The 13,442-nt window shown below is 42.5% G+C and overlaps 1 protein-coding gene across 2 annotated transcripts; it reads left to right on the top strand.

The window, feature by feature from the left end:
• The first annotated feature begins 10,125 nt into the window (after window positions 1–10,125).
• On the top strand, window positions 10,126–12,601 carry atp5mc3a (ATP synthase membrane subunit c locus 3a). 2 transcript variants are annotated; one of them, XM_083638462.1, is made up of 5 exons: window positions 10,126–10,163; window positions 10,364–10,459; window positions 11,281–11,352; window positions 11,515–11,705; window positions 11,884–12,601. In XM_083638462.1, the coding sequence occupies exons 2-5, from the start codon at window positions 10,421–10,423 to the stop codon at window positions 11,996–11,998; spliced, it is 417 nt and encodes a 138-aa protein (XP_083494588.1). In that variant the 5' UTR covers window positions 10,126–10,163; window positions 10,364–10,420; the 3' UTR covers window positions 11,999–12,601. The 2 variants fall into 2 exon arrangements, with proteins under 2 accessions (XP_083494588.1, XP_083494589.1); XM_083638463.1 differs by having other exon boundaries at window positions 10,141–10,251.
• The last annotated feature ends 841 nt before the right edge of the window (window positions 12,602–13,442 follow it).

Below are 13,442 nucleotides of genomic sequence, written 5' to 3' on the forward strand. Positions count from 1 at the left end.
TAATTATTTCATAAAACCGGCTCTGTACAGTTGAATATTATTAAGCATATGGGCATCCGAGCAGCATGCAGAGGTGTTACGGACATACTGTAGCTAAAAAGTCAGGATAAAGACTAATGATACTGCAAGCCTCAGCACTTCTTACCCCACTTCCAACCGCTCTGCTCACCAGCAGTACAGAGATCAGTGTTATTATGGATTTGTTGGAAAATCAATTTTGTGAATACTAATGTTCTTTAAATCTTTCAGGGATAAAGAATGTTTGGTGCATTATTGTGGGATGATTTCCAGCTGTATCAGGCAACTGTCTGCCCACTCCTATTGTGGATTATTGGACCAGCTGCTTGAAGGCTGTCGACACTCTAAATAAAAAGGGTTCTTATTAGATTATGCAGGTTTTAGGCGGGCTCCCTCTGCAGATCTGCGCTGACGGTACTAGTAGCATACGTGTTTGCTGTGAATTCCCGCACCGATACATGTGTTTGTGCGTTGTGTTGAGCCAAAGACGAGGGGATTTCAAGCAAGATGGCCCAACTTCAACTCACTTCCTGTCATTTTGGCATGTGGGTTTTGCCCATGGCTTTTCACCGACATGGCCACTAAGAGATTTTCGGCAGGTCTGAGTCTATTGGAGTCAATGGGAAAAGTCAACGTGATCTCAGATCCCTTCGCCCCCATATTCATTAAAGTAAATATTCTGCCCATTCTCCGAAGCCGCATATCTTCAGAATATTCTGACACTAAAATGGCATTTTTCAGACAGAAAGATCAGGAGAAAATTAAACTTGTTCAAGACCTGTCTCTGTCTCAGCAACACACTCTTGCGAGATTTGGCAACAGGAACTTACAGTATGTTAGCAGCCAGGGAGCGATTGGCTAAAGCTAAATGTGAAGTTTGTTGATGTAGTCGCGTAGTAGCTAAATCTGTGGCTAGATTTTTTTTTTTTTTATGGAATATCTTAGTTTAAACTGTATTGAGCTAACAAGGGGCAGCTTTGTGTTTATATGTGTGGTTTGTGTGGAGTTGGGGAACTCACAATCTCTATTTCAAGTGAGCTTGCTAGGTAAGCACTAACCCTGCTTGAAGAAGAAAACAAGTGGGGGCGGGGGAGAGTAACGAGACTTGGGGAGAGGTGACCACGTGCCATTTGCATTTAAGAGACTTGCTACTACCAGTTGTTAGAATTGGACACTGGAAGCAGTTCACAGTCATTTCAGTGCGCAGGAATACTTGCCTTGACAGACAACTCCTTCAGCCAATCAACTTCCCAAATCCAGTCTTTCAGCCAATCAGTGTTGGATCCAGTCAAATCCACTCGGAAGAACAGCGAAAACGTATTTCCCGCCGAGAAACTCTGTTGGTACATACAGTACTCCTGTTCTTGTTTAATTATTGTTATTGGGTCTATTTCTGCAATAACTGCACTTCCGGCTGTGTAAACTCGACAATCGTTGACATTACTGCTCGTTGCTTTGCCAGCCGGAGACCCATGGGAGCAGCCATTACTATTTTGCCAGCAACGTCCTTGATTGCCCGGTTACAACTACGAAAGCAGGTCCCTGATTGAGGATAGCTGCATTCCAACACGCTCCACAGTCAAATACAACAACAAGAACTGGTTCACTGCTGAACTTAAGAAGCTCCGACTGGAGAAAGAGGTGTTCAGAAGTGGAGACAAACAGTCGTTTAAAGAGAGCAAATACAGGTTTTATAAAGCAATACGAGCTGCTAATCGCCTGTATTCACAACGTCTCCATCAGCAGGTCTCGGCCAATGACTCAGCCTCTGTCTGGAAAGGCTTGAGAGAGATCACAGGCTACAAACTGTCTGCCAAACACTCATTGATGACCCTCATCTAGCCAGTCGCTTGAATGAGTTCTACTGCCACTTTGACAAACATCGCAACCCTCACCCCATCCTTTACGACACCTCACATATGCTCAACCAGGCTGCCAACCCCCCCCCAACCAGTCCACCTCTTCCCCCTCCCCTCACACCTCTCTGCATTCAGGAGATAAATGTAAACAGGCTCTTTAAAAGGCAGAAGTCACGAAAGCCAGCCGGACCTCACTGTCTCACCCTCAGCTCACCCTCAACTATTATCCCCGTCCTGAAAAAGACAAGGCCCGTGGCACTACAGACCCATCGCCTTGACCTCTGTGGTCATGAAGTCCTTCAAACTCATTGTTCTCCTACCTAAAATCCATCATGGACCCACTCCTGAACCCCCTGCAGTTCACCTACAGAGCCAACAGGTCTGCAGACGATGCTATAAACATGGCCCTCCACTACATTCTCACGCACCTGGACACGGCAGCCAGGATCCTCTTTGTGGACTTTAGCTCGGTCTTCGATACAATCACCCCGGCCCTGCTGCACGAGAAGCTCTCCCAGCTGGGCATGCCCGACTCCATTTGCAGATGGTCCACAGACTTCCTAACAAACAGGAAGCAACACGTAAGGCTGGGGAAGCATGTCACCGACTCCTGGACCATCAGCACCGGAGCTGCCCGGGGGCGATGTCCTCTCTCCATACTTCTCCCTGTACACCAAGAGCTGCACCTCCAGTCATCAGTCCATCAAGCTCCTGAAATTCGCAGATGACACCACCCTCATAGGGCTCATCTCCGATGGTGACGACTGGGTACAGGCGGGAGATGGACCATCTGATGACTTGGTGCAGTCAAAACAACCTAGAGCTCAATGCTCAAAAGACAGAGGAGATGTTTGTGGACTACAGGAGGAACGCATCCCTACCGTCCTCCATCACCCTGGGTGACTCGCCAGTCAACACTGTGGAGTCTTTTCGCTTCCTGGCTTCCATCATCAGCCAGGACCTGAAATGGGAGCTGAACATCAGAGCTCTCACCAAGAAGGCACAACAGAGGATGTACTTTCTGCGGCGGCTGAGGAAGTTCAAAATGCCAAAGGCACCGTTGAGTCCATCCTCACCTCCTCAATCACCATCTGGTATGCTGCTGCTGCCCTCAAGGACATTTCCAGTCTGCAGCGCATGAAATTGCCCTCAAACCACTGGAGCTCCAGAAATTCATGTTTACACAGCCAAGGACCACCTAGTTAAATGACCGGAAAGCAGGCTAACTAGACTGGCATGTAGATGTACACATAAAGACAATACTTTGGCTCAAATATCTGTTTTCCTCAGTCTTTAGGCTGCAACAAATCTTACCTGGGAGATGTTTGAACAAATTCAGAACGCCTGAGTGAAATACTAATTTGGATTACACTGATCTACTGAAGATTGGTTCTTGTCATTTATAAGCCCTAAACCAATCATGTTTAGTGCTCTAAGCTTCTGGTTCTGATTGCTGTCTCTCCACACAAACCCAAAACAGTTTCAGAGTTAGCCTTTTACAAAACTTGCAACAATAGACTCTTTGGATGGCCAAGATTTGGTTTTATCTATTCCTTTCTCCAATTAGTATTAGTGGGAAACTGCCTCAAGTGATCTACTGGAGACTGAGCAATGAGGTAAGTGACTGAGTGCTCTCAGAAGATGACTGATCATATAGTACAACATACTAGATGAACTTGCATGCAGTAACCTATCTATCTCTGGTCTTGCCAAAGATATGATCCTCTGTAGTTGTGTGCTGCATCCAGGGATGGAGATTAGCATGGAGCCATCAGCAGCGCTGCAGTCCCTCCCTACCCTGCTTCTGCTGTCAGACCGCCTCCTCCCAGCTTGTCAGGAGCTCCGACGAGGAGCTGTAAAAACCTTTTCCCCTCTCCTTAACAACTGCAAAACAACACGCACACACCCCGGCTGAGGTGCCTGCTTTTCTGAGGCCTCTGACAGGACGTGCTGCAGGCACAAATTGTAATTCATAAAGGTTAAGGGGGTCAATGCCTTTTATTACCAGTCTGAGTGCATCCAGCTTGATGGGACGGGCATGCAAATGGAATGTCTCAGAGTGTTCTATGCAAGAACTCAGACAGCAAGTGCGTGCGTGCCTGGGAGGAAGTAAAGGGTGGTGGGGTGGGGGGTGCAAGGGATAGGCTGCTCTCTCAACCTTTTACAGTCATGTAGGACCTAGACTATGTAGGACCAAACAACCACTCCCCTGTTAATTAGACAATAGACAATGACCTCAGGTAGTTAACGGCCACTTTGATGTGTGCTGTCTAGCAATTAATATATTATGCTAATGTTTTATCATACAGTCAGCTCTGACCTATACATATACACTACATTACACGTAATCCTACTTATGTTTTAGATATGCATTGACAGAAATATAATATCTGCAGCATTCAATTAAAGGTGCATTTTGTTGTGAAAGCTCCCTCTATTCACAGAACAATTTAGCTAACATTAGGTACAGTACCATACAAATGTAAAAAAAGAAAAAAGTTTATTTATTTTACTGTTTTTAGGATGATATGAGTCTTTATATGTATATCAGGTAAAAACTAGATAAAATATTCTGTGCCAATCAATCCATACCAATGAATTTTGGTGCTGTTGTTGCAATGTAGTGCTCAGGCTGCACTCTATTGACCCTGGCAACAATGGCTAGGATCACATTAGACCCGCTTGCACCATCTGCTGGACTTTTAAAGGAATGATCTTGTTCTTGCTTCCTTGATAATGCCTTCAAGAGTCATATCCATGTCTCAGGTAGCACTTGCCTTGAGATATATTGATGCAAACTGATCAGTTTCTAAATGATAATCATTGAACATGAGACAGTTTTACCAGATTATGCAACATTTGTTTGTTATGATGAAATAAATGTTTGATCATTGCATAGCCTATCCCTAATAGGCTACATGACAATATCAGAATCACTTTTATTGCCACAATATGCAAGATTACACACGAGGAATTTGTCTACAAAAAAAGTATACAGTGTAGTGATCATATCAATACAAAAAAAAGAAAATGTCTAAAAGACAAAATCACAACATTGTGAGTGCAATCCAATATATACACAAATAAGTAGGCATTAAATAGACATTTACAGTCCAAGTTAAATAGGTATTAAGTAGGAATTTACAGTCCAAGTTAAATAGGTATTAAGTAGGAATTTACAGTCCAAGTTAAATAGGTATTAAGTAGGAATTTACAGTCCAAGCGGTGCGTGTAGTTAACAAGAGTAATCTAATGGAGTAAAAAGTTCTGCTAGGAGAAGCAGCTATAACACTTTAATGTAACGAGTGAAGTCCAGCAGCTGTTACTGTAAAGTGAGATATGATTGGGGGGGCTCACGTCAGTGGGGGGGTTTAACTGTGTTCAGGGGTAGTGGGGGGGTGGTAGAGTCATAGTAGAGGGGGCTTTCAGCCCTTGTTGGTGAGGCCAATGGCAGTTGGGAAGAAGTTGTTCTTGTGACGAGAGCTTTTGGTCTTGACAGACCTCAGTCTCTTGCCGAGGGGGAGCATTTTAAAGAGTTTGTGGGAGGGGTCGGCCATGATTTTACGAGACTGCTTCAGCATCCTGGCGGTGTGCAGGTCCTGAAAGAGATGGCAGGTTGCATCCAATCACCTCCTCAGCACAGCGGATGATGCGCTGCAGTCTGTTGATGTCCTTAAGAGTGGCAGCAGCGTACCAGACGGTGATGGAGGAGATAAGGATGGACTCAACAATGGAGGTGTAGAAGTGCACCAATCATTGCCTTTGGCACTTTGAATTTCTTCAGCTGCCGCACGAAGTACATCCTCTGTTGTGCCTTCTTGGTGAGAGCTCTGATGTTCAGCTCAAATGCAATCATGTAAAATAGGCCTTTATAGGAACAGTTGAATTTGAGCAAATAGTCCAAGCTCAGAATAAAGACACAAATGTTCCCAATAACATGTAATAGATTGGAATAGAAAATACCCTTAATTACCTGTATTTAGCTGTTCTGTTGTTTTGTTAATGCATTATGATCCTTCACTGTCTTTTACTCCATGTCTGAGACATTTATGATCTACTGACTGATTCTACTCAATGCTCTTGAGCTCAAGAATCTATGGCTTCGTCCAGGCTTCCAGGCAAAACTGAAAAGATCATACCTGAGGAGCCAGTGGGACATTCCTCCCTTACAGCCAGCATGCAGCAAAGAAAGACTCCCTGTGCTCATTACCTTTCCATCACAGACCAGCTGCTGTAGAGTCATTCATCAAGATTACAAATCCGCCTGGTGTTGGTAGCCTCCAGCTCCACACCATCCGCCTGTGAGATGCAGAGACAAGGCCCTGAGCCACGATCCCTCTGGGCAGACTGTTACATTCACACCACAACAGGTGATGCTGGTGGACAGGGGCAGGCGGTTGGATATGGGTGAAAAACTCACACTGAGAAACTAGTTTAAATTTTGGTACCGCATGCAACCACAACCTGTAGCGTAGCCGGAGGCAAGACTGAAAAAAAAAAAAAACATCAGATATGGACCTAAATAAAAACAAAAGATGTATCAAAAGGCATGTGTTTGCGATATTGTACAGAGGTCTACTAACTGCAATGTTGCAGGGCAGGCTACTCTCTAATTTAGGCTACACTCTTCTTATTTTGTTCTACCTCAACTGAATTTTTGATCCCAAAAAAAGAAAGGAAAAAAAGGACCCACTCCACTTAAAAAAGAGCATTTGTATGTCTCTGTAGGCTACATGAGTCAGTGAAACACTGGAAACTGCACCTTAAAACAGGAAGTACAGGCCTTTCAATAAATAATTACGGTCGCGTTCCTATTTTTGGCCAAATCCCATCTAAACATACTTTTCCTGGTTTTCTTGTGACCATCAGGAATGCCACAGCCAAGAAGTTCTAGCCTTGAACGCCTCGAGTTCCCACGGTTGAGCTCCGGTCCAGTGTGGCCATGTAGCAATATTTAAGAGTGACCAAGGTGTCTTAAAGTTAACGATGACACATTTATTGATGTCATTTCACTTTTTTTTCTAGAAATTCTTGAAAAAAGTGGATGTTTACCATCTTGCTCCAAACGTATTGGTGAATATTATATAAGCTGTTTTAAATGTCTTGGGATTATTTTAAATATGTAATTTACAAAGTTTAGCAGTCGACATATCCATTCCATGTCTGTCCAGACTTTCACATTTGAGCCAAATGTGAAGAAATTCTGTCAAGGTGTTACTGAGATATGGCATTACCGAGCTTGAAAATGGCGTTCGTGAGGTCACAGTGATTTTGACCTTTGACCACCAAAATGTAATCAGTTCGTTCTTCAGTCCAAGTGGACGTTTGAGGCAAATAAGATGAAATTCCGTCAAGGCGTTCCTGAGATATGGCGGTAAAGAGCTTGGAAATGGGGTTCGTAAGGTCACTGTGACCTTGAACTTTGACCTTTAACGACCAAACTCTAATCAGTTCATCCTTGAGTCCAAGTGGACGTTTGAGGCAAATTTGATTAAATTCCATCAAGGTGTTCGTGAGATATCGCGTTAACGAGCTTGAAAATGGCATTAGAGAGGTCAGTGACCTTAAACTTTGACCTTTGATCACCAAAATGTAATCCGCTCATCCTTGTGTCCAAGTCGACATTTGAGCCAGATTGGAAGAAATTCCATCAAGGCATTCCTGAGATATCGCGTTCACGAACTTGGGAATGGTGTTCGTGAGGTCACAGTGACCTTGAACTTTGACCTTTGGCAACCAAAATCTAATCAGTTCATCCTTGAGTCCAAGTCAATTTGATGAAATTCCGTCAAGGCGTTCCTCAGATATCACGTTAAAAACCATCGGATGGACATATGGACAGGCGGACGGACGGACAGACAGACAATCCATAATGCCTCCGGCCTGGCTATCGCCGGCAGAGGCATAAAGATTGTACAGATACAACCCTAATGGGCTCATGTGAGGTCTCTTACCTAAGAAGTTAAACCAATATTAACAATTACATCAAAACATACAATATAAACAAAGACAAAAAAGAACAAAAATAAAAGCAAACAAAATGAAACAAATATACTTGAAAAAGTACAAGTATTAACATTATTTACTCTTAAAAATACAGAAATCAAAGTAACTGTTGTGTTACAATAAGCTCTCCAGTAGTTTGCTGAACTTTCGCTTATTCCAAAAATGCTATTCTAGCTGCTGTAAAGTGACTATCAATGGCCAGAGGAACCTGAGAGTTTTGATTGCATGTTACTTCTTCCTCCAGTTGTAACTGGACATGAACATTGTGATGTCTGGAAACAGACTGATTCAAAATAAACTTGCATTTTCAATTCAGTGATGAGAAAGTTGTCAAAGGCCCATTTGCAAGTTATGTTCAATATGGAATAGATATTGGCGTTTATATATCTTTATTTTATTTCTGCATAGACTGGGAATGGGGAAATGGAGAAATCACAAAAAATAAAAAGCTTATTTATCATGCATAGCTAATCCAGTGGTTCTCAAACGTGTTAACATCAAGGACCCCCTGCCTAAACGGACACAAATTAGACCACGGACCTCCATTTGATAAGATTTTGTCCCACAGGGTCCCCATCTGATAAGATTTGAGCTTTTGTGACTTCCCTCCCACTCACCTGGCCCTAGTGTTTGAGTTGTTAGGCTGATTGGGTGCACCTGGGCCTGGTGCGCTCATTGGGCGAAGGCCAGACTATTCAGTATTCAGTCTCTCTCCCTCCTCACCGATGCACTTTTTGTTCTGTTGGTTTGTTTAATGTAGTTTGTATTGTCTAGTTATTTCCCCTTCATTTTAGTTAATAAACTATTACGGTACTGTTTTAACTTTTACTTTGGTGTGTGACACCCCTCATTTGTTACTTCCTTAAGCCAGGTTATAAGGCGAGTCATACACTAAAGTCAAAGTTAAAACAGTAATTTATTAACTAAGCCAAGGGGAAAATAACTAGACAACACAAACTACATTAAAACAAACAAACAGAACAAAAGGTGCATCGGTGAGGAGGAGGGAGAGAGACTGATGGTCTGAAGGAGTGCACCGGGCCCAGGTGCACCCAATCAGCCTAATAACCCCGACACCAGGCTCCTGCAAGGGCCAGGAGAGTGGGAGGGTCATTACACATTTTATTACAGAAAGTGTATGAAACCCATGACCAAATAGTTATACATAATGTCATTGTGTTACTTATGGTTGGAATTCTAGTGAAAATATAGTATCATTTTTGCTGGGGGACACCTGGACCCCTGGGTGGTCCATGGATACACTTTGAGAACCACTGTGCTAATCTACGGAAGCGTAATACATTCACTGGATAAATGAATTTGCCCTGTTTTTCTGAATAAAAACAAACAAAGCTGATTTATTTTCATGAAAATGTTCATAGAATGCTTAGGCATTATCTCGTTAATTCAGAGAAATAGAATGATGGCATGAAAAGAATGATAATCTCTGGTCAAAAACAGTGTTCCAAGGTATTGTGGGTAAGATTCCCCTTAAAAACCTGTCAGCCAAGTGTCTCATTCTGCTGCCCAGACTCAGAAAAAACAATTCTCTATTATCATTTGGCGCCCCAAATAAAAACTAGGCCAAGAAACTGGGGAAGGTTCTAGAGAGAACAAACAAAATGTTAATGTTCTACAAAGAATAGCTACCGTATGTTTGTTGCTACTGTGCCCCTACTGCTCAAATCTAAAACTGCCTCAGATACTGCCAAGATATTTTTCTCTCTAGACTATAATTAATTTACAATGCATCTCATTTTGCTGAAACATTTCCAGGTCAACATATGGATACGCTAGGAACCGAGTTTTATCTAATTTACTGAGCTATTTACAAACAACAAGGCACACAAACACAATAAAAATGTACATTGGTTAAATTAAAAGAAAGAGGGGGTTAATGCCAACATGGTATTATAAATAGGGATTCCAGGCAGGTGTGGGTTAAAAAGTTTGGATAGCCAGTAAGGAATGCCAAATTCCACCTCTCTGCTAAATATAGTCCATACAAATTGATGAAAATAAATGGTATGGTTCCTTTTCAATAAATGTATTTAGAGAAGAAAAATATTTTTTTCATTTGACACCAAATGAAAGTAGCCTAACACATGACTAGTTGTGAACAAGGACAGGAGGTTATGTTGTGAATGAATATTGCCCCTGTATTCTGATCCTGATTAATAAAGTTGCAGTGAAATGACCTTCCATTGTCATCATCCGGGCATCTACATACATCACGTCGCGCATGCGTACTCGTTCACTGTGGTTCGACCTCTGCAGTCGGTAAGTGTGTAATTGCAGTTTCTATGAGAAGACGATCGTTGTAAATCCGTATTCATCCTCCTGCTTAACTGCATATTGCACTGCACAAGTGAGGACAGCATGCACAATGGATGTGAATGTGTATTCGAGTGTCTTTATTTTGTCAGCGGAGCATTTTTACACCCGTTTGACCTTACTTCTGTCTGGTGTTCCATTCTCAGAGAGACCCGGGCTTCAATCAGATTTGACCAAACCGGTTAAACAACCTAAATAACGAAATGTACGCCTGTGCAAAGTTCGTCTCTACGCCGGCTCTGGTAAGTGTATTTGTTCGGTTTGTTTCAGTCGCTGAGCATTTGATTCTGCTGTCTAATATCACGCATAAATCCGTGAGGGCCTCCGGTTGAACTTGGGTGTAGCGTTAGCTGACTGGCAAGGGTATCTGCAGCAGGCTAGCTTCCCTGCTAGCCAGCTAATGCTATGGGCACAGGATGACAGACCCTGTGTGCCTGGCATTGTAGCAACAAGGTTGGTGCATGCAGTGCACATCAGATATTTGCAGGAATAAGTGAAAATGCATAGCTTAAGCTCCTAGTATCAATTTAGATGACTGTCGTCAGCAAAGGTCACCCACACAAGTCCCTGTTGGCTGCTAGTGCAAAGTTCATTGTCAAACATATACTCAAGCCTTCAACAAACACACCAACGATCACTTATTTCATTCAGGAACTGTTGATCTCCTTAAAGGTTTAATTTGGGCTGAGAGTTATCTTCCAAGGTCATGTTTCCGTTTCCAGCAGGTTAAGCTAGCTAACACATTGTTTTAAAATAACAATATAACAGGTAAAGCTTACTATTGTATTAAAGTACACTGCACTCTTCAAGCATCATGACTCAAAAACATACAGTACAGTATTAACAGATCATTAATGTCATAGGGTGAACATGCATGACAGTGAATGACAGGTTCAACTGTCAAGTGACATTCAAGGTGCCTTCCACCTGGGGTCATGCGTTTGCTGTCGCTGACAAAGGATAGCCAGCAAGTGTCTTTTTTTAATATATAGTCATAGTGGACGTGCATAATGCTATCATATAGCTAAATATCAGTGTTTTTGTGTCTGTGCCCTTTTTGCAGGTCCGTGCTGGTTCCCGGGCTCTTTACAGACCCCTCTCTGCCTCTGTGCTGTCCAGGCCTGATGTAACAGAGGTAAGAAACGCTGCTGCTACATCTTTCTACTTCAGCTATATTCATATCTCATGAGTCAGTGTATTTAACCAATATGATTGTTGGATATGTTTTAAGGCTGAAAGTTTAAAATATAAATGATGAGGAAAGTTTAGCCATGTCTGGTCTGTTTCCACCCCTTAGAGCAATGTCGCCCTGATGCCACAGAGCCCCCTCACTCAGGTGGCACTGAGAGGCTTCCAGACCAGCGCCGTGAGCAGGGACATCGACACCGCCGCCAAGTTCATTGGTGCCGGAGCTGCCACAGTTGGAGTAGCCGGATCTGGTGCGGGAATTGGGACAGTGTTTGGCAGTCTCATCATTGGCTATGCTAGGTTCGTTTCAGTGCCTGCCACAAGACCTGGAAATTGCTTAGAAGCCCCAGGCCCTTTCAGTCTCATGATTAAGAGTCCTAACATAATCAAATTCACTAGGATGTGTTGTAAACTTTGTGTGGTGTGTGTTTTGTTGTATTTCTGACAGATTCCCTGACATCATCTTCTTGTTTTGCAGGAACCCATCTCTGAAGCAGCAGCTGTTCTCCTATGCCATCCTGGGATTTGCCCTGTCCGAAGCCATGGGTCTATTCTGTTTGATGGTCGCTTTCCTTATCTTGTTTGCTATGTAAAACTCTGCTGTCATAGAACACTTTAATTACAGATGTGACTACATATTTTATTGTGGCTTACACTACCAACATTGTTCTGTGTTGGTTTCATGGAAATGTACATTTTCTGTCAGATGCTGTCAAGATAAGCAAAACATGTGTTGTAAAAATGTAAGAAATTACACAATTAAAAGGCATGTATTTGACTATTTAACAATGGCAGTAAATTGTATGTCTGGATATCATGCCAACGCAACTGAGAGCAATCTATCATGAATGTCACCTTATTCTGCGAAGCAGCTATGTAGACTTGCTATGAATCAGCCTGGTGTCTCAACACATCACATGCAAGCTTTTTTGGGGTCCATATTAATGCATTCTTTGGTTCATCTGCAGGTCAATTAGCAGTACTGTAAGTAGGCAGCAAGTCAGTGCTTTTGTAAATGGCATTAAATAAATCTAGACAACAATTTGGTGCTAAATAATGGCTTTGAGTTTTTTGGATGTGATGAATGGATTTTATCAGTACCTGCAGGGTTGTTTTTAAAACTACACTATTGGACTCCTCTGATTATGTTCGGATCATGCACTGTGTGCACCTGTCCTGTAACCGGATAAGTTTACATTACTAATCAAAACTAAATTGCATAATTTGGGAAAGAAACTGAATGATGGCTGTTTAATTGTGTATAATTGAGACAACTTTGGTTGGACCCCACATCGAGGAAAGAGCCTTGTCAAGTTGTCAAGCCTGTGGTTAGTATCAATACACGTTCACCCTGCTGTTAATTTCCTTGTTGCCTTCTGAAAAAACTGGCTCAGACAGACCTGTAATTCTAACGAATGAATAAAATAAATAGGGGGCAAGTAGCAGGCTAAAAAGCTTTGAGTGGGATACTGCCATGTAATTGTTTTTTAATTTCGATACGTACAACGAAAATAATGGTAAGGATCTAACCTTGTATGACTGAATGTGACGTTTACGGAAGATCCCATGTTGTGCTCGCGAGATATTGGCATAGACGTGGGATTTCAAATCAAGGGTTGTGCCTGTGGGGTAAGTGTCCACATAAACTGATAGACTAGAAAGCTGTTGTAAAATGTATAATTTCTTGGACTGCGAGGGACTAATGCATCAGTGCGCTGAAGTGATCTTGAAATAAATGTTCACGTTCCCTTTGTCTACAATGATATTTAGATCTAATATGGCGACGGCGTTATCTTACCAGAGCTAGGGCTGTGACTATTCCCTGGAACAGATGGTCGCTCCTATACAAATAAATAGATATGTTTTGCATGATCGGCTGTCATATTCACAACATAGAAAGCGATACGGTGTTAGCTAATAGCTACGTTATCCTCAGGATGTCCTTTGTCGTTTATCTGGTCAAAAACTACAAAACCGAGAAATTAGCGTGGCGTAGACAGAGGTGTAAACAACCGAATCAAAGCAACCACCCATCGC

Source organism: Poromitra crassiceps (assembly GCF_964638095.1).
Source record: "Poromitra crassiceps genome assembly, chromosome: 6".
Classification (NCBI taxonomy): Eukaryota; Metazoa; Chordata; class Actinopteri; order Beryciformes; family Melamphaidae; genus Poromitra; species Poromitra crassiceps.